At 44.9% G+C, this 22,201-nt stretch overlaps 1 protein-coding gene and 1 long non-coding RNA gene across 2 annotated transcripts; both read right to left on the reverse strand.

Annotated features, from left to right (window-relative positions):
- Positions 1-2,038: 2,038 nt before the first annotated feature.
- LOC123485731 lies at positions 2,039-8,266 on the reverse strand. Its single transcript, XR_006659130.1, has 2 exons — positions 7,992-8,266; positions 2,039-2,401 (listed from the first exon to the last, which is right to left on the reverse strand). It is a non-coding gene; the product is annotated as an uncharacterized LOC123485731 (long non-coding RNA).
- A 3,780-nt stretch (positions 8,267-12,046) lies between these two features.
- Positions 12,047-21,902, reverse strand: LOC123485730 (dnaJ homolog subfamily B member 2-like). Its single transcript, XM_045216854.1, has 9 exons — positions 21,869-21,902; positions 15,896-15,985; positions 15,138-15,247; positions 14,965-15,021; positions 14,659-14,775; positions 14,363-14,464; positions 14,002-14,137; positions 13,822-13,892; positions 12,047-12,912 (listed from the first exon to the last, which is right to left on the reverse strand). The coding sequence occupies exons 2-9, from the start codon at positions 15,958-15,960 to the stop codon at positions 12,146-12,148; spliced, it is 1,425 nt and encodes a 474-aa protein (XP_045072789.1). The 5' UTR covers positions 15,961-15,985; positions 21,869-21,902; the 3' UTR covers positions 12,047-12,145.
- Positions 21,903-22,201: the final 299 nt, after the last annotated feature.

A 22,201-nucleotide genomic window follows, 5' to 3' on the forward strand; every position in this document is an offset into this window, starting at 1 on the left:
AACGTAGAAAACAAATATAAAAATATTTTTAACTCAATGTATGTAATTAAATCTCTATTGTGATGTGGTGCAACAGCATAGAGTTGTCTGACTGTGTTATTTCCTATTCACATCCCACAGTACTGACTAGTAACCATTAGGAACCAATGTCTACATCCCATAATACTGACTAGTAACCATTAGGAACCAATGTCTACATCCCATAATACTGACTAGTAACCATTAGGAACCAATGTCTACATCCCATAATACTGACTAGTAACCATTAGGAACCAATGTCTACAGCTACACTGAACACAAATATAAACACAACATGTAAAATGTTGGTCCCATGTTTCATGAGCTGAAATAAAGATCCCCACATTTTTCCATATGGACAAAAAGCTTATTTCTCTCAAATGTTGTGCACAAATTTGTTTACATCCCTGTTAGTGAGAATTCCTATTTTGCCAAGATAATCAATCCACGTGTTATGACACGTGTGGCATATCAAGAAGCTGATTAAACAACATGATCATTACACAGGTGCACCTTGTGCTGGAGACAATAAAAGCCCATTCTAAAATGTGCAGTTTTGTCACACAACACAATGCCACAGATGTCTCAAGTTTTGAGGGAGAGTACAATTGGCATGCTGACTGCAGGAATGTCCACCAGAGCTGTTGCCAGAGAATGTTATGTTCATTTCTCTACCATAAGCCGCCTCCAACGTCATTTTAGAGAATTTGGCAGTACGTCCAACCGGCCACACAACCGCAAACTATGTGTAACCACACCAGCCCAGGACCACCACATCTGGCTTCTTCACCTGCGGGATCGTCTGAGACCAGCCACCCGCACAGCTGATAAAACTGTGGGTTTGCACAACCAAAGAATTTCTGCACAAACTGTCAGAAACCGTCTCAGGGAAGCTCTTCTACGTGCTCGTCGTTCTCACCAGGGTCTTGACCTGACTGTAGTTTGGCATCGTAACCGACTCCAGTGGGCAAATGCTAACCTTCGATGGCCACTGGCACGCTGGAGAAGTGTGCTCTTCACGGATGAATCCCGGTTTCAACTGTACCGGGCATATGGCAGACAGCGTGAATGGCGTCATGTGGGGGAGCGGTTTGCTGATGTCAACGTTGTGAACAGAGTGCCTCATGGTGGCGGTGGGGTTATGGTATGGGCAGGCATAAGCTACAGACAACGAACACAAATGCATTTTATTGATGGCAATTTGAATGCACATACCGTGACGAGATCCTGAGGCCCATTGTCGTGCCATTCATCCACCTCCATCACCTCATGTTTCAGCATGATAATGCACGGACCCATTTCGCAAGGATCTGTACACAATTCCTGGAAGTTGAATATTTGCCAGTTCTTCCATGGCGTGCATACTCACCAGACGTTATCTATTGAGCATGTTTGGGATGCTCTGGATTGACGTGTACGACAGCCTAGGGCCTAATGAATTTATTTCAATTGACTTGATTTCCTTATATGAACTGTAACTCAGTAAAATCTTTGAAATTGTTGCATGTTGCGTTTATATTTATGTTCAATGTAGATTACGTTCAGTTGACCTGGTTAAACCAGTGTAAATGCTGTCCCACTGGACACAGACGTCAGTTCAACGTCTAGTTTTGATTGACATTTGGTTGAGTTATCAACTAACGTGAATTCAAAGTGAAATCGACAAACATTTTAGCCATGTCATTGGATTTAGGTAAAAGGTGAAAAAACACAAACATTTCCAAAAATTCCTGTACGTTGATGACTTTTTCCAAATCCACAAAGTTTACCATGTTTATTCAATTGAATTCACATTAAATCACATTTGTTGTTGAAATGACGTGGAAACAATGTTGATTCTACCAGTTTGTGCCCAGTTGGGTGCTTAGCATAGTCTGGTATAACCAGGCTTACATTCAGTGTAGAGTTTCAGTCTGGTATAACCAGGCTTACATTCAGTGTAGAGTTTCAGTCTGGTATAACCAGGCTTACATTCAGTGTGTGTGGAGGATTCGTTACATAATGGAATTCCACACACATGTAAATATTTGAGTTGCAAATTTATCAGCTTTCAATGAATATAGATTACTCTAGTATCACACCTTTCCATGGTATTGAAACATGTAGTCATGATTTAAAATGCTTTCCAGGACACATTCTCCTATAAGACAGTTTAAAATGCAAATGATTTAATGTAGATGAGTTGTTTGTGATTCAAAATACTTTACAAAGAAACTTTTCATTTAGCTATATACACACTCACACATAGAAGTACATACATTTGTATTTGTCAGTTTAATTTTCTTTTTCAAATAAAACTTTGAAAAGTGTTGATCAGCTGGTACAGTAAGTCGCGGGGCGGGGCTGAGAGACAAGGTGCACCATGGGAGATTTGACCTTTGACCTGTTGGGAGCAAATGGATCAGACGCAACGTTAGAACCACAGCAAAGGCTGCTTGGAGCTACAGCATACCTCTCTCTAGTCTACATCTATACCTATCTATCCCAATCTGTTAATCCTGGGTTAACTAGCTACTAGCTATCCTGTTAACTAGTAGAAGACCTGAGTAGTGGAATACCTGAGTAGTAGAAGACCTGAATAGTAGTGTTAACTACCTACTAGTTATCCTGAAATTACATTTTACATTTTTGTCATTTAGCAGACGCTCTTATCCAGAGCGACTTACAGGAGCAATTAGGGTTAAGTGCCTTGCTCAAGGGCACATTTACGTCATTTAGCAGACGCTCTTATCCAGAGCGACTCACAAATTGGTGCATTCACCCTATAGCCAGTGGGATAACCACTTTACAAATCAGGTTGTAGGTTGTACTCCTCAGGTCATCTACTCCTCAGGTCTTCTACTACTCAGGTCTTCTACTACTCAGGTCTTCTACTACTCAGGTCATCTACTACTCAGGTCATCTACTACTCAGGTCTTCTACTACTCAGGTCATCTACTACTCAGGTCTTCTACTACTCAGGTCTTCTACTACTCAGGTCATCTACTACTCAGGTCTTCTACTACTCAGGTCTTCTACTACTCAGGTCATCTACTACTCAGGTCATCTACTACTCAGGTCTTCTATTACTCAGGTCATCTACTCCTCAGGTCATCTACTCCTCAGGTCTTCTACTACTCAGGTCATCTACTACTCAGGTCTTCTACTACTCAGGTCTTCTATTACTCAGGTCATCTACTCCTCAGGTCATCTACTCCTCAGGTCTTCTACTACTCAGGTCTTCTACTACTCAGGTCTTCTACTACTCAGGTCATCTACTACTCAGGTCATCTACTACTCAGGTCTTCTACTACTCAGGTCATCTACTACTCAGGTCTTCTACTACTCAGGTCTTCTACTACTCAGGTCATCTACTACTCAGGTCTTCTACTACTCAGGTCTTCTACTACTCAGGTCATCTACTACTCAGGTCTTCTACTACTCAGGTCTTCTACTACTCAGGTCTTCTACTACTCAGGTCATCTACTACTCAGGTCATCTACTACTCAGGTCTTATACTACTCAGGTCTTCTACTACTCAGGTCATCTACTACTCAGGTCATCTACTACTCAGGTCTTCTACTACTCAGGTCATCTACTACTCAGGTCTTCTACTACTCAGGTCTTCTACTACTCAGGTCATCTACTACTCAGGTCTTCTACTACTCAGGTCATCTACTACTCAGGTCATCTACTACTCAGGTCTTCTACTACTCAGGTCATCTACTACTCAGGTCATCTACTACTCAGGTCATCTACTACTCAGGTCTTCTACTACTCAGGTCTTCTACTACTCAGGTCTTCTACTACTCAGGTCATCTACTACTCAGATCATCTACTACTCAGGTCTTCTACTACTCAGGTCATCTACTACTCAGGTCATCTACTACTCAGGTCTTCTACTACTCAGGTCTTCTACTACTCAGGTCATCTACTACTCAGGTCTTCTACTACTCAGGTCTTCTACTACTCAGGTCATCTACTACTCAGGTCATCTACTACTCAGGTCATCTACTACTCAGGTCTTCTACTACTCAGGTCTTCTACTACTCAGGTCATCTACTACTCAGATAATCTACTACTCAGGTCTTCTACTACTCAGGTCATCTACTACTCAGGTCATCTACTACTCAGGTCATCTACTACTCAGGTCTTCTACTACTCAGGTCTTCTACTACTCAGGTCATCTGCTACTCAGGTCTTCTGCTACTCAGGTCTTCTACTACTCAGGTCATCTGCTACTCAGGTCTTCTACTACTCAGGTCTTCTACTACTCAGGTCTTCTACTACTCAGGTCTTCTACTACTCAGGTCTTCTACTACTCAGGTCTTCTACTACTCAGGTAATCTACTACTCAGGTCATATACTACTCAGGTCATCTACTACTCAGGTCTTCTACTACTCAGGTCTTCTACTACTCAGGTAATCTACTACTCAGGTCATCTACTACTCAGGTCTTCTACTACTCAGGTCTTCTACTACTCAGGTCATCTACTACTCAGGTCATCTACTACTCAGGTCTTCTACTATTCAGGTCTTCTACTACTCAGGTATTCTACTACTCAGGTCTTCTACTACTCAGGTAATCTACTACTCAGGTCATCTACTAATCAGGTCTTATACTACTCAGGTCTTCTACTACTCAGGTAATCTACTACTCAGGTCATCTACTACTCAGGTCTTCTACTATTCAAGTCTTCTACTACTCAGGTCATCTACTACTCAGGTCTTCTACTACTCAGGTCATCTACTACTCAGGTCTTCTACTACTCAGGTCATCTACTACTCAGGTCTTCTACTACTACTACTACTCAGGTCTTCTACTACTCAGGTCTTCTACTACTCAGGTCTTCTACTACTCAGGTCTTCTACTATTCAGGTCATCTACTACTCAGGTCATCTACTACTCAGGTCTTCTACTACTCAGGTCATCTACTACTCAGGTCATCTACTACTCAGGTCTTCTACTACTCAGGTCTTCTAAAACTCAGGTCTTCTACTACTCAGGTCTTCTACTACTCAGGTCATCTACTACTCAGGTCTTCTACTACTCAGGTCATCTACTACTCAGGTCATCTACTACTCAGGTCTTATACTACTCAGGTCTTCTACTACTCAGGTATTCTACTACTCAGGTCTTCTACTACTCAGGTCTTCTACTATTCAGGTCTTATACTACTAAGGTCTTCTACTACTCGGGTCATCTACTACTCGGCGGGTCATCTACTACTCGGGTCATCTACTACTCGGGTCATCTACTACTCGGGTCTTCTACTACTCGGGTATTCTACTACTCGGGTCTTCTACTACTCGGGTCTTATACTACTCGGGTCTTCTACTATTCGGGTCTTCTACTACTAAGGTCTTCTACTACTCAGGTCATCTACTACTCAGGTCTTCTACTACTCAGGTCTTCTACTACTCAGGTCTTCTACTACTCAGGTCATCTACTACTCAGGTCTTCTACTACTCAGGTCATCTACTACTCAGGTCTTCTACTACTCAGGTCTTCTACTACTCAGGTCATCTACTACTCAGGTCTTCTACTACTCAGGTCATCTACTACTCAGGTATTCTACTACTCAGGTCTTCTACTACTCAGGTCATCTACTACTCAGGTCTTATACTACTCAGGTCATCTACTACTCAGGTCATCTACTACTCAGGTCATCTACTACTCAGGTCTTCTACTACTCAGGTATTCTACTACTCAGGTCTTCTACTACTCAGGTCATCTACTACTCAGGTCATCTACTACTCAGGTCATCTGCTACTCAGGTCTTCTACTACTCAGGTCTTCTACTACTCAGGTCTTATACTACTCAGGTCATCTACTACTCAGGTCTTCTACTACTCAGGTCATCTACTACTCAGGTCTTCTACTACTCAGGTCTTCTACTACTCAGGTATTCTACTACTAAGGTCATCTACTACTCAGGTCATCTACTACTCAGGTCTTCTACTACTCAGGTCATCTACTACTCAGGTCTTCTACTACTCAGGTCTTCTACTACTCAGGTCTTCTACTTCTACTACTCAGGTCTTCTACTACTCAGGTCTTCTACTACTCAGGTCTTCTACTACTCAGGTCATCTACTACTCAGGTCTTCTACTACTCAGGTCTTCTACTACTCAGGTCATCTACTACTCAGGTATTCTACTACTCAGGTCATCTACTACTCAGGTCTTCTACTACTCAGGTCTTCTACTACTCAGGTCTTCTACTACTCAGGTATTCTACTACTAAGGTCATCTACTACTCAGGTCATCTACTACTCAGGTCTTCTACTACTCAGGTCTTCTACTACTCAGGTCTTCTACTACTCAGGTCATCTACTACTCAGGTCTTCTACTACTCAGGTCATCTACTACTCAGGTCATCTACTACTCAGGTCATCTACTACTCAGGTCTTCTACTACTCAGGTCTTCTACTACTCAGGTCATCTACTACTCAGGTCTTCTACTACTCAGGTCATCTACTACTCAGGTCTTCTACTACTCAGGTCTTCTACTACTCAGGTCATCTACTACTCAGGTCTTCTACTACTCAGGTCATCTACTACTCAGGTATTCTACTACTCAGGTCTTATACTACTCAGGTCTTCTACTACTCAGGTATTCTACTACTCAGGTCTTCTACTACTCAGGTCATCTACTACTCAGGTCATCTACTACTCAGGTCATCTACTACTCAGGTCTTCTACTACTCAGGTCATCTACTACTCAGGTCTTATACTACTCAGGTCATCTACTACTCAGGTCTTCTACTACTCAGGTCTTCTACTGGTCATCTACTACTCAGGTCTTCTACTACTCAGGTCTTCTACTACTCAGGTCTTCTATTACTCAGCTCTTCTACTACTCAGGTCATCTACTACTCAGGTCTTCTACTACTCAGGTCATCTACTACTCAGGTCATCTACTACTCAGGTCTACTACTCAGGTCATCTACTACTCAGGTCTTCTACTACTCAGGTCATCTACTACTCAGGTCTTATACTACTCAGGTCTTCTACTACTCAGGTCTTCTACTACTCAGGTCTTCTACTACTCATCTACTACTCAGGTCTTCTACTACTCAGGTCTTCTACTACTCAGGTCTTCTACTACTCAGGTCATCTACTACTCAGGTCTTCTATTACTCAGGTCATCTACTACTCAGGTCTTCTACTACTCAGGTCATCTACTACTCAGGTCTTCTACTACTCAGGTCTTCTACTACTCAGGTCTTCTACTACTCAGGTCTTCTACTACTCAGGTCTTCTACTACTCAGGTCATCTACTACTCAGGTAATCTACTACTCAGGTCTTCTACTACTCATCTACTACTCAGGTCATCTACTACTCAGGTCTTCTACTACTCAGGTCTTCTACTACTCAGGTCTTCTACTACTCAGGTCATCTACTACTCAGGTCTTCTACTACTCAGGTCATCTACTACTCAGGTCTTCTACTACTCAGGTCTTCTACTACTCAGGTCATCTACTACTCAGGTCTTCTACTACTCAGGTCATCTACTACTCAGGTCATCTACTACTCAGGTCATCTACTACTCAGGTCTTCTACTACTCAGGTCATCTACTACTCAGGTCTTCTACTACTCAGGTCTTCTACTACTCAGGTCTTCTACTACTCAGGTCATCTACTACTCAGGTCATCTACTACTCAGGTCATCTACTACTCAGGTCATCTACTACTCAGGTCTTCTACTACTCAGGTCTTCTACTACTCAGGTCATCTACTACTCAGGTCATCTACTACTCAGGTCATCTACTACTCAGGTCTTCTACTACTCAGGTCTTCAACTACAGGGAGTATTGGAGTGGAGAACACAGGACAGGTTGTGGTGTGGAAAGTAGACAGAGTGGTGAGATAGAGTGACGTAAGGTGCTCAGAGTCTAGGGTGATGGTGGTGGGGTCCTCTAGGGGTGACAGGGAGGAGGATGCCACAGTGAAGGTGGGAGGAGCTGGTGATATTTTGTTTGGGATTTACCTCAGGCTCAGAGGTCAGGGGTCAGATGGGCAACGGCCAATCAGATCAGCCTGTGAAGGCCTGGAAGTCTGAGTCTGAAACAGGAAGCAGGAAGAGTGACACAGGAAGTAAGAAGAGTGACACATATACAAGAGACCAGAATAAAAGATAAATAAATAAATAAAACAATTTAGGAGCTCGGAAGATCCGCCTCATAGAGTGATTGAAATGTAAAGGTAATTTCCAATTTATCCATACGTCGCTTTTACCTGCGAATGCAGTCTCTGCGAACGCAGAAACATTGCCTTAAAATTTCGATTGCGCTTTAGCGCAGATTTTCCATGCTCCGGATTTAATCTAGGTCTTAATCAGGGCCTGTATGGTGCTGATCTAGAATCAGGTCTACCCTTTAATATCATAATGAATAACAGGGGGGGACCTGACGCTTTGGGAATACCGGAACCAGAAGGGATAAAAACAAAAACGAATGATCCCTGAGAAGATGGCAAAATAATATATATATATATTATCCCTTGCTGAGAAGATGGCAAAATAATATATATATATATATATATATTATCCCTTGCTGAGAAGATGGCAAAATAATATATATATATATATATATTATCCCTTGCTGAGAAGATGGCTTAAATAATATATAAATATATATATTATCCCTTGCTGAGAAGATGGCTTAAATAAATATATATATATATATATTATCCCTTGCTGAGAAGATGGCAAAATAATATATATATATATATATTATCCCTTGCTGAGAAGATGGCAAAATAATATATATATATATATATTATCCCTTGCTGAGAAGATGGCTGAAAAAACCGAACAAAACTCCAGCAAACACACTGTGACTTGATATGGCTAGCCTCCATAGACATCAGAACATGAATATGGACGGTACCATATGGTTGATGCTAGGTGGGATTGGGCCACCCCAAGGATTCTAACCTAGCATTAACCCTGGTTATGGATGAACTGTGAATGGAGAATACTGTATAGGGTGACTAGTCAAAGAGCGGTGAGCCCATAGAGATGTAAATAGTTTGATCTCTATGGGCGAGCAGATAGAATGACAGGCGTATGCCAAGAAAGTGAGGTTGTGTTGGTAAGCTTTAGGACAGGGCAGCATCTTAAAAAAGCAAGAAGCAATGTACCATCTAATGTAAGCAAGACTCTCCCTTTCTTTTACCATCAAATGAAGCCCGAGAAAGTTATATACCGTAGCATTTCCATTGATTGTGCAACATAGTATTTCTGCCACAATTTGTTTTGTTTTTCTCAAAAATAGATAAATATCCTGTTCTTTTTGGTTGGCTGCATGACTTTTATTTTTTGTTTCCTGCAGTGGTTGACAAAGTGTAAAGAAACAAGAAGGCAGCGAAGTCATTTTTTCCATTTCCTCTAGCACCTTACAGTCCTGGTCTCTCTCCTCTCTATATTGACATTGTGTAGATACAGCATATAGAAAGGAGGAGGAGACAGAGGTGCACTTGAAAGAACAACACTCTTCTAGCTGTCTGGATTACATTGTTAATCTACATTACAAATCTTTTGGCTTCACTCACTCCTACTTTATTAACTCCACAGGAAAAACACAACACCATATATAGATTCAAAATAAATCCATGACATAATAACACTGTTATCTCCTCTGTGGAGAGGAGGGGGAGGAAACTATTTGGGCTGTTTCCAGCGGCACCAGGGGTGGTGGTGATATCAGTCTGGCACAGACACAGACACACACACACACGCATACACACACGCATACACACACGCATACACACACAGACACACACACAGACACAGACACAGACACAGACACAGACACAGACACAGACACAGACACAGACACACACAGACACACACAGACACACACAGACACAGACACAGACACAGACACAGACACACACACACACACACACACACACACACACACACACACACACACACACACACACACACACACACACACACACACACACACACACACACACACACACACACACACACATACACAAGGTTGTTGAGTTTACTATTACATAAATAAACTCTTCCATGGCCTCCCGTCCCGTTACCGAGGAAGCTGTTTTCCTTTTAAAACATGTCATAGAAGCAAGAAAGAAGGTCTGCACTTATCGGTTCACGTTAAATTAATGAGTGAAGACCTCCCTTCCTTCCTTTACTGTTTAATAATAATAAGCCATTTAGCAGACGCTTTTATCCAAAGCGACTTACAGTCACGTGCGCATACATTTTTACGTATGGGTGGTCCCGGGGATCGAACCCGCTACCCTGGCGTTACAAGCGCCGTGCTCTTACCAATTGAGCTACAGAGGACCACAGGACCAGCATTTATAAGAACACAATCTGCAATGCCCTCCTGTCTTGTCACTGAGCGCGTTGCTTTCCCTTCAAACATTCCCTTTGACGTTTAAAATGAAAGGTCACTGGGGTGGATCGTATGATTGATTGAGAGCTTTCTAATAATCACTTGGCACATTTAAAATGGCAGGAACACACACTCCATGCATCGGGCACACACACAAAAGGCACTAAACATACATTCACTTTGGTGATTCTGTGTTAATAATATTCAATTATAGTCAAATAAATGTTTCAGAAGGACATTTAAAAACATGTAGGGTATTTGAGGTGTAAAAAGGGTTCTGAAGTTTGTAATTTTCACAAAAATGTCTCAGCCCTACAAAAATGTTCATTAACTATAATCCACATAATAATTAGTATTTCCTGTTGCTGCTGTAGCAAACTGGCTCAAATTAAGATCCTACATCTGTATTGTCCTTATTCTAAAAAGTGCTGTTTTGGACCTCGTTTAAACCTATTTTCTAGAGCCAAAGAATAAGAGCCATCGTAGGTATACTTTATACTTGTATAGTTTAAAAGCCACATAATATAATTTTATTCATTTAACATTCGAAATGTTTGTTAACAATTCATATTTCGCTGCAGTACTATAGAAATGGAGAGAAGCTGTCAAGCCGTAAAATCTTGTGTCGAGGTTCTGACAAATTCCCTTGGCCTTGAAAAGAAGTCTGTGTCAGAGGCACATTTCATTTCATACTGGTGTCTGAAACCCCTTCAAAACACACACGGCACTGAGCAGACGGGACACACAGAGAACATATGTGAAAGGCTGAAGCACCTCTGATAGACAGCAATCCAAAGCTAGCCAAACAGATGCAACAGTCAGTGAGGATGTAACGTGAGGCACACTTGAGTTCCTGGTGAATGCTATCCAACTCCTAGAAGTGGAATGACCAGAAAGGGGAAAAGCCCCTCTGACCAGGGTATTTTGACTGGTAAACTAGTTATATGCTCCAACTCCATCCTCTTAGAAAAAGAGACCGTGTACTTGGCACATGAAATAAATGATGTTGATTGTAATCCCCAGCCTTGAAATACAGACATACTGTCAACAGGGACCATTGTAGATGTATTAGCTTGTTAGTTACAGTGGCCATCTGAGAACCCAACCAGACAACAGAGGCAGCCGCAACACAAGGATAATGAATGTGCCCTCGGACAACTTTATAGAAATCTACCAGTCAAGGCACTGCACAAACATGAACAGGAACAGAAACATCATATCATTAAGCAATAAGGCCAGTCACTCACTCACTCACTCACTCACTCACTCACTCACTCACTCACACAAACACACACACCATACACTCAACACACACACACCATACACTCAACACACCACACAGCCACACTTATTTTTCTTTTTTACAGTGTTTCTGCTGGTGGCTTTAGCTGCAGGATCCCCAGTGCCTCTCTGCTCCTGGAGGTGGTTGAGGAGGTGTGTAGGAGGCTCTGGGACCCCCTCTGGTAGCGCCCTGTGGTCCAGCGGCGAGGGGCTGCTGTGTGGTGACATGTCCCCTGATCTCTCCTCTGATGCTCTGGGCTGGCCTGGGTCTAGGTCTAGGACCACCCTCCCCACCCCAACCCCCGCCTCGCCCCCAACCTCACTCTGAGGCTTCCCCACCTCTTCCACCACCACACCCCCAGCACCTGAGATGACGTCTGCTGCTGAAGCCGCGACGGACACTCTCTGCTGGGAGTCCATCTCAGACAGGCTGTAGGCCAGGGCCATCTGGAGATCTTCCTCCTCCTCTTCCTCGCTGGGGACGTCAGGGCAGTGGAAGTAGGGGGCTGAGCTGAAGGAGCGCTGGGCCATAGACCGGGGGCCAGAGCCGGGGCTGGGTCGGTGTGGATGGGTCTGGGTCTGGAGCTCCACTGGTACCATCCCCTCTGCCTGCTTCTGGAGGTGTTGCCTGGGTGTGTGTGAGGGCTGGCCAGAGCCGGGGCTGGGTCGGTGTGGATGGGTCTGGGTCTGGAGCTCCACTGGTACCATCCCCTCTGCCTGCTTCTGGAGGTGTTGCCTGGGTGTGTGTGAGGGCTGGCCAGAGCCGGGGCTGGGGTCGGTGTGGATGGGTCTGGGTCTGGAGCTCCACTGGTACCATCCTCTCTGCCTGCTTCTGGAGGTGTTGCCTGGGTGTGTGTGAGGGCTGGCCAGAGCCGGGGCTGGGTCGGTGTGGATGGGTCTGGGTCTGGAGCTCCACTGGTACCATCCCCTCTGCCTGCTTCTGGAGGTGTTGCCTGGGTGTGTGTGAGGGCTGGCCAGAGCCGGGGCTGGGTCGGTGTGGATGGGTCTGGGTCTGGAGCTCCACTGGTACCATCCTCTCTGCCTGCTTCTGGAGGTGTTGCCTGGGTGTGTGTGAGGGCTGGCCAGAGCCGGGGCTGGGTCGGTGTGGATGGGTCTGGGTCTGGAGCTCCACTGGTACCATCCTCTCTGCCTGCTTCTGGAGGTGTTGCCTGGGTGTGTGTGAGGGCTGGCTGGGGGGCAGCTGGTCTCTCTTGCTGAGCTCCAGAGCCAAGGCCAACTCATCCTCCACACCTGGGGGACAGGAGGGGGACAGGAGGGGGACAGGAGGGGGACAGGAGGGAGACAGGAGGGGGACAGGAGGGGGACAGGAGGGGGACAGGAGGGGGACAGGAGGGGGACAGGAGGGGAGACAGGAGGGGGACAGGAGGGGGACAGGAGGGGGACAGGAGGGAGACAGGAGGGGGACATGAGGGGGACAGGAGGGAGACAGGAGGGGGATGGGGCGGGACAGGAGGGGGACAGGAGGGAGACAGGAGGGAGACAGGAGGGGGATGGGGCGGGACAGGAGTGGGACAGGAGGGAGACAGGAGGGGGACAGGAGGGGGACAGGAGGGGGACAGGAGGGGAGACAGGAGGGGGATGGGGCGGGACAGGAGGGGGACAGGAGGGGGACAGGAGGGAGACAGGAGGGGGATGGGGCGGGACAGGAGGGGGACAGGAGGGAGACAGGAGGGAGACAGGAGGGGGACAGGAGGGGGACATGAGGGGGATGGGGTGGGACAGGAGGGGGACAGGGGGATGGGGCGGGACAGGAGGGGCACAGGAGGGAGACAGGAGGGAGACAGGAGGGGGATGGGGCGGGACAGGAGGGGCACAGGAGGGAGACAGGAGGGAGACAGGAGGGGGATGGGGTGGGACAGGAGGGGGACAGGAGGGAGACAGGAGGGAGACAGGAGGGGATGGGGTGGGACAGGAGGGAGACAGGAGGGAGACAGGAGGGAGACAGGAGGGGGGATGGGGCGGGATATGAGGGAGACAGGAGGGGGATGGCGGGACAGGAGGGGGACAGGAGGGAGACAGGAGGGAGACAGGAGGGGGGATGGGGCGGGACAGGAGGAAGAAGAACACAGACACATTCCTGTAAGAACAGTTGAAAGGGGACTGGATGAGGGAAGGATGGACACAGAGTGGATGATTTACCATTGATGAGCACTGTCTTCAAGACCCCGTCTTCCTCGATCTCTGTTCTCTCCTGACCGTTTTCTTTGATCCTGTCGGATCAAGAACAGGAAGTAAGTAAAGAGAAGATTCCCTAAAACACACTTCAGTGGCCATACAGAAAACCGAGAACAGAGAGAGAACAGAGAACAGTGAACTGACTTCTTGGTGGTAGTGCGTTTGCCATTGATGACGCGCGTAGAAGTGGAGACAGACTTGAAATTCCCCATCCCTCCTCCCATGCTGTTCACCCCATCCATTCCTCCCATGGAGGACGAGAAAGAGGTGAAGTCATGCACTGTGAAAGAGGAGTGAGGAGGACAAGTCAGATCAACTAAACAGTGAATGGAGCTGATATAAATGTGTTATTACCGTATTATTATCGGTTGTGACCCAAATGGCACCCTATTCCCTATATAGTGTACTATTTTTGACCAGAGCCCTATGTGCCCTGGTTGAAAGTAGTGCACTACATAGGGAATAGGGTGCCATTTTGGGACACAGACATTGTGTTATTACTGACCTCCAGCCGAGGGGAAGGAGAAGAATCGGCTGGGGCCGAGCCTGGAAGCACCAGGATGTCCATGGAAGCCACTCTGCATCCCTCTTCCGAACGCAAAGTCATCTGGGAGAGCAGTCAGAACAAGGAGGTAATGAGACACAGGAAGAGGTAGGATAAGTAGTCTTCATGTAGCTTTGTATGAACTGCTGAGACTCCCAGACGGACTGGTTTACCGGTCAGATTTAGCCTTGACTAAGAAGCAGCACATGAAGACACAGGATACTTTTTAAGGACCATAGGATATTGGTCAGCCCCACCGAAGAAATTGGCGAAAGGATCCTGGCCTCCGAAGAATTCCCGAAACACTTCCTCTGGACTGCGGAATGTGAAGGTGAACCCTGGGAAATCTTCCGGAGCGGGATGTCTACTGGAGCCTGGAGGGAGGGAGGGAAGGAGGGAGGGAGGGAGGGAGGGAGGGAGGGAGGGAGGGAGGGAGGGATAAATACATAAATAAATACATTTTGATTGATAAATATGGACACTACCAACATGGCTGATCAAAAACAGAGTAGAAAATAAAAAGCACAAAACCACGAAAGATAAAACAGGTTGATTCCTTCCACCTGCGTTGTTGGGCATTCTGTCTTCACCATAGGTATCATACACCTCTCGCTTGCTTCCTGTAAAGACAAGGAGACATTATCTGACTGTTATTAAACACCAATTCCACAGAAGAGTAGAGCAAGGGGTAATAATTACGTTAATAACAGGTTTAACAGGTTGTGGTATCTCTTACGGTCTGACAGAACTTCGTAGGCCTCAGCCAGCTCCTTAAACTTCCCCTCTGCCTCCTCCTTGTTGTCTGGGTTCTTGTCCGGGTGCCATCTCAGAGCCTGCTTCCTGTAGCTTCACATTAGACAAGATACAGGTTATTATTCCATCGCAGAGCCTGCTTCACAATATCCGGTGCCGGAGACTAAATCTGAGCACTGAGCTAAAAGATTGAATCGTCGGTATCTCAATGCCCCCTCCAGAAGGGAGGAGGGGGTAGGGAGAGAGAGAGAGAGAGAGAGAGAGAGAGAGAGAGAGAGAGAGAGAGAGAGAGAGAGAGAGAGAGAGAGAGAGAGAGAGAGAGAGAGAGAGAGAGAGAGAGAAGGGGAAGAGAGAGAGAGAGAGACAGAGAGAGAGAGAGAGAGAGAGAGAGAGAGAAAGAGAGAGAGAGTCCCAATGGACATCAAGCCAACTTGACACAACTATGGGATACATTGGAGTCAACATGGGCCAGCATCCCTGTGGGCGCTTTCGACACCTTGTAGAGTCCATGCGCCGACGAATTGAGGCTGTTCTGAGGGCAAAAAAGGGGTTGCAACTCAATATTAGGAAAGTGTTCTTAATGTTTTGTACACTCAGTGTAAATCCACTTAACTCTATCAGATAAATCATACTAGTATTAGCCTAAAGATGATATCTCATGTAGCCTATATAGGCCTATTTTGGAGTGCAAAGAGACAGATTCTACAGTAGGATGAGTCCTTGAATGAGTCATTTACTTACGCCTTCTTGATGTCCTCCGGAGAGGCATTTCTTGACACTCCCAGAATGTCATAATAATCCACCATGTCTTCTTCACTCACCTCACTGCAACTGTTGACAACAACAACAATCTCATCAGAGGAAGATAACACTGCAACATTTCTCAAAGACCACATGGATGGATCTTTTAAAGCCTCATGTCATCTTATCTTGTAGCATATTGAATAGCCAATCAAACTGCTTTATTAGATTAGTAGACCTGTATTACCCTGTCATCACCCAGGATGTGTGGTTCTATAATCATACTGTTTATGTACTTATTGGCATTTTTGTCTTTATAAACAAATAGCTTCAAACCATGTTTAAAACTATCATGATGATCTCATGGACTGTCAGTCATAGCTAAAAGTTGATAGTGGAAACAATTCCCATTCGTCAGTTTACCAAAACAAAAGTGATATGGTCAGGCTGTTGAAATTACAAATTGGGCCTTTAACAGGTGGGCTATATGACTTGTGAGCTCATTGATAACAATATGATAACAACAACATGATAACATAGGGCTGGGCGATATATCGAATTAATTAGGTTAAATCAAATGTATGTTTTCGCGCAATATTACAAATACCTGAATCAAGGTTAAAATTTTTGGTTTGTTTTCATGTCTTTTTGGTCTCATGTCCTTCACTCCTTATGTGCTGTGACACCAAGCCCCTCCTCCTTATGTGCTGTGACACCAAGCCCCTCCTCCTTATGTGCTGTGACACCAAGCCCCTCCTCCTTATGTGCTGTGACACCAAGCCCCTCCTCCTTATGTTCTGTGACACCAAGCCCCTCCTCCTTATGTTCTGTGACACCAAGCCCCTCCTCCTTATGTTCTGTGACACCAAGCCTCCTCCTCCTTATGTTCTGTGACACCAAGCCCCTCCTCCTCCTTCTGTGCTGTGACACCAAGCCCCTCCCCTCCTCCTTCTGTTCTGTGACACCAAGCCCCTCCTCCTTATGTTCTGTGACACCAAGCCCCTCCCCCTTCTGTGCTGTGACACCAAGCCCCTCCTCCTTATGTTCTGTGACACCAAGGCCCTCCTCCTTCTGTGCTGTGACACCAAGCCCCTCCTCCTTATGTTCTGTGACACCAAGCCCCTCCTCCTTATGTTCTGTGACACCAAGGCCCTCCTCCTTATGTGCTGTGACACCAAGCCCCTCCTCCTTATGTTCTGTGACACCAAGCCCCTCCTCCTTATGTTCTGTGACACCAAGCCCCTCCTCCTTATGTTCTGTGACACCAAGCCCCTCCTCCTCCTTCTGTGCTGTGACACCAAGCCCCTCCTCCTCCTTCTGTTCTGTGACACCAAGCCCCTCCTCCTTATGTTCTGTGACACCAAGCCCCTCCTCCTTATGTTCTGTGACACCAAGCCCCTCCTCCTTATGTTCTGTGACACCAAGCCCCTCCTCCTTATGTTCTGTGACACCAAGCCCCTCCTCCTTATGTTCTGTGACACCAAGCCCCTCCTCCTTATGTTCTGTGACACCAAGCCCCTCCTCCTCCTTCTGTGCTGTGACACCAAGCCCCTCCTCCTTATGTTCTGTGACACCAAGCCCCTCCTCCTTATGTTCTGTGACACCAAGCCCCTCCTCCTTATGTTCTGTGACACCAAGCCCCTCCTCCTCCTTCTGTGCTGTGACACCAAGCCCCTCCTCCTCCTTCTGTTCTGTGACACCAAGCCCCTCCTCCTTATGTTCTGTGACACCAAGCCCCTCCCCCTTCTGTGCTGTGACACCAAGCCCCTCCTCCTTGTTCTGTGACACCAAGCCCCTCCCCCTTATGTTCTGTGACACCAAGCCCCTCACCCTTCTGTTCTGTGACACCAAGCCCCTCCCCCTTCTGTGCTGTGACACCAAGCCCCTCCCCCTTCTGTGCTGTGTGCACTGTGCACCTTCCCACTCGCACACAGACACCAAGCCCCTCCCCTGCCACTCACAACAAAGACGAAAGATCACTTCTTCCTCTCTGACAATAAGCAGTTTAAAGTCGCTATTTGCATTTGAGGTTTGGTCCAACAGAATCGGCTGAAACGCTTAGTTACATTATTTTACTGTAATAGACGAAAACTTAACCTTTGTAATGATACCCTTTTTATGTCTCAACTCCCAACATGTAGAACAGAGCAGACCCTACTAAAACCAGAGCATCAATGAAGTCAATTTAGTCACAGACTGTTATGTGCCTGCTGTCAAGTCTGTGTTTTATAAAGGTGCAATGACCATAAAAAATACGCATTTAAATAAGTAATTGACAACTCGTTCTCATTCTGAAATAAGCATCTTCTTATCCAGGTAGGCCACTTGTTTTCAATATAAAAAAAAAAACTGTTCTACCTTGTTAGCAAGCAAATACAGGGGGTATAGAAAGTCACCACCCCCTTTCAAAATGTTCACCTTCTGTTTCCTTACAGCCTGAAGTGAAAACACATCAAATCAGACTTTTTCCGGCTTTATTTATACACAGTAACCCACAATATCCAAGTGATTTTTATTTGATTTTTTTTACTCTGAAAATGTATTACAATTAAAACTGTAAAATACCCTATTTGGATAAGTGAATACAAACATTTGTAAAATATAGAAAATGATTCATTTGAAAATCCCCAATAAAAACATAACCATTCAATTTAAGATCTTTCAGCACCCTGACGGAGTTGATGTTAGACAAAAATCTGACAGAGTTTATGTTTAAAAAAAAATATTTTTCTTCTCATTCAAGTGGTATACAAAGTTGCAATTTAGTTTTTCTTCAGTTGCTTCATTAATCTAAACCATAATTAAAATAAACATATTTCAACCAAATCCATATCCTATTTTAATCTATCAGGGAGATGGAGTTGACAGTTCATGGTTGTGACCAATGGTGATTTCTATATTGTTTGTTTAAATCTATCAAAAGTAGAGAATTTTACAGTGTTCTTCTTTCGCTGCATGTAATGAGGACATGAATAAGGGGTCCTTACGGTATAGGTGACCCTGCTCATTCCTGATTGATTTAGGATTTTAGACAAATCTGATGGAGTTGACCAAATCTCCTGATTTAATTTTTTTTAGGAATCACAGTTTTGAGAGAAATATTATTTAAAATCAGAGAGGGCTATTGCAAGAAACGACATAACATATTTTTTCGGTTAATATTCATTATTGCCCGTTTTTTTTTTTTTACACTTTTTTGGAGGGTTTGAAATTAAGATCCTTTGCTGTGGAGAAGGTCATTTCCGGGCATTGAGCTGACATGGAAATTAATAATATACAAAATATTTAAAAAATTTAAAAAGCTAATCTTTCCCTTAAATAAAAGTCCCCTAAATGTCATTTTTAAGGTCACATTTGTTTTCACTATGCATTTGGGAAGCATTCTCCTAGCATCCGGCAAACCCAGATTTGTCCGTGGGACTGCCAGATGGTGAAGCGTGATTCAGCACTCCAGAGAACGCGTTTCCACTGCTCCAGAGTCCAATGGCGGCGAGCTTTACACCACTCCAGCTGACGCTTGGCATTGCGCATGGTGATCTTAGGCCATGGAAACCCATTTCCCGACGAACAGGTACTGTGCTGACGTTACTTCCAGAGGCAGTTTGGAACTCGGTAGTGAGTGTTGCAACCGAGGACAGACAATTTTTATGCACTACGCGCTTCAGCACTCGGTTGTCCCGTTCTGTGAGCTTGTGTGGCCTACCACTTCGCAGCTGAGCCATTGTTGCTCCTTGACATTTCCACTTCACAATAACAGCACTTAGAGTTGACCAGGGCAGCTCTAGCAGGGCAGAAATTTGACAAACTGACTTGTTGGAAAGGTGGCATCCTATGACGGTGCCACGTTGAAAGTCACTGAGCTCTTCAGTACAGGCCATTCTACTGCCAATGTTTGTCTATGGAGATTGCATGGCTGTCTTGTCTCCCGAGTGGCGCAGTGGTCTAAGGCACTGCATCGCAGTGCTAGCTGTGCCACTAGAGATCCTGGTTCGAATCCAGGCTCTGCTGTAGCCGGCCGCAACCGGGAGACCAATGGGGCGGCGCACAATTGGCCCAGCGTCGTCCAGGGTAGGGGAGGGAATGGCCGGCAGGGAGGTAGCTCAGTTGGTAGAGCATGGCGTTTGCAACGCCTAGGGTTGTGGGTTTGATTCCCATGGGGTATGAAAATAAAATAAAAAAATAATGTATGCACTAACTGTAAGTCGCTCTGGATAAGAGCGTCTGCTAAATGATGACGTAAATGTCTGCTCGATTTTATACACCTGTCAGCAACGGGTGTGGTTGAAATAGCCGAATACACTCATTTGAAGGGGTGTCCACATACTTTTGGCCATGTAGTGTATAATAGGATAACTTGTTAATCTGTGATAATTATTGCTGTTCAATGGTCATTCCAATTCCACCATTAGATTCTTGATTTATTTTTATTTTTACAATGCCTTATGAGCTTAGTTGGCTGCAATCTAGTTGGATTACTGTATTAATACACTGTTAGTGGGCTATTAGCCTAGTTGGATTACTGTATTAATACACTGTTAGTGGGCTATTAGCCTAGTTGGATTACTGTATTAATACACTGTTAGTGGGCTATTAGCCTAGTTGGATTACTGTATTAATACACTGTTAGTGGGCTATTAGCCTAGTTGGATTACTGTATTAATACACTGTTAGTGGGCTATTAGCCTAGTTGGATTACTGTATTAATACACTGTTAGTGGGCTATTAGCCTAGTTGGATTACTGTTTTAATACACTGTTAGTGGGCTATTAGCCTAGTTGGATTACTGTATTAATACACTGTTAGTGGGCCATTAGCCTAGTTGGATTACTGTATTAATACACTGTTAGTGGGCTATTAGCCTAGTTGGATTACTGTATTAATACACTGTTAGTGGGCTATTAGCCTAGTTGGATTACTGTATTAATACACTGTTAGTGGGCTATTAGCCTAGTTGGATTACTGTTTTAATGCACTGTTAGTGGGCTATTAGCCTAGTTGGATTACTGTATTAATACACTGTTAGTGGGCTATTAGCCTAGTTGGATTACTGTATTAATACACTGTTAGTGGGCTATTAGCCTAGTTGGATTACTGTATTAATACACTGTTAGTGGGCTATTAGCTAGTTGGATTACTGTATTAATACACTGTTAGTGGGCTATTAGCCTAGTTGGATTACTGTTTTAATACACTGTTAGTGGGCTATTAGCCTAGTTGGATTACTGTATTAATACACTGTTAGTGGGCTATTAGCCTAGTTGGATTACTGTATTAATACACTGTTAGTGGGCTATTAGCCTAGTTGGATTACTGTATTAATAAACTGTTAGTGGGCTATCAGCCTAGTCGGATTACTGTATACACGGTCTATGTTTTGCCTTCAACCGGTGGGATATGACTCATGAAGTCATGGATTAATTGACAATGACTAATGCTATCATTCAGAATGGAGCGTTCTGTAGCCCGTATCAATCTATTCCGCACCAACACAATAAACCGCTGACCGTGCGGCCTGTCAGGTAAACTCATGTTGGACCGTCCACGGGTATTCCCCATTGATGTTAGCCATACGCTTTCTCTGGAAGCCCGACACAATATTATTTGGCTATTTCCAACTCGATCTCCCGAGACGTGACATCCGACAGCTGCCACCAACTAACAGACACACACGCGTCGGCAGCCACTCGGAGGTGTTAGATTGAAATGATACACCTTCAAATTGGTCTTTCAGACTAGACACAATGTTTCAATTTTAAGACGTGGACACATTGTAACTAAATATTGCCTAATATGGTAAGCATGTAGGCTACGGGCTACAGTAACATTGGAATGACAATGTATTGGTTTGGACTGAACTGAAAGACAAAGACAACTGCTGGTGGTAACGTTAGTCAATATAATTTGGCGGAAAGTCCAAAGCAACAAAATAGGCCTAGCATAAATGGATAATGTTTATTAATAAACTACTGTACCCTTTTTAGGAGTACCAGCGAATTCTTTCGGTCTCCGTCTCTCTTCTTAAAATGGAAATGAATGATTGTGTAGAGCTTCTGGAATGCACTTCGTGACAGGCGCACACAAGCGGGTCCACCGGTCCACGGAATAACACAATATCGGTATACCTAAAGGATATTATATATTTAACGTTACGAGTTGCCCGTATTCCTCCGTAGCCTGCCTCGCACCATAACTCCGAAGTCCCTCTTACTTCTACCGCTCGCACTTCTCTCGCCTTACCTCCCCGTGTTACGTCACAATCAGCTGAGGCAGAGAGCGCCGTGACGTGAACAAATAGAACGTCTAGAA

Source organism: Coregonus clupeaformis, unplaced genomic scaffold (genome assembly GCF_020615455.1).
Source record: "Coregonus clupeaformis isolate EN_2021a unplaced genomic scaffold, ASM2061545v1 scaf0827, whole genome shotgun sequence".
Taxonomy (NCBI): Eukaryota; Metazoa; Chordata; class Actinopteri; order Salmoniformes; family Salmonidae; genus Coregonus; species Coregonus clupeaformis.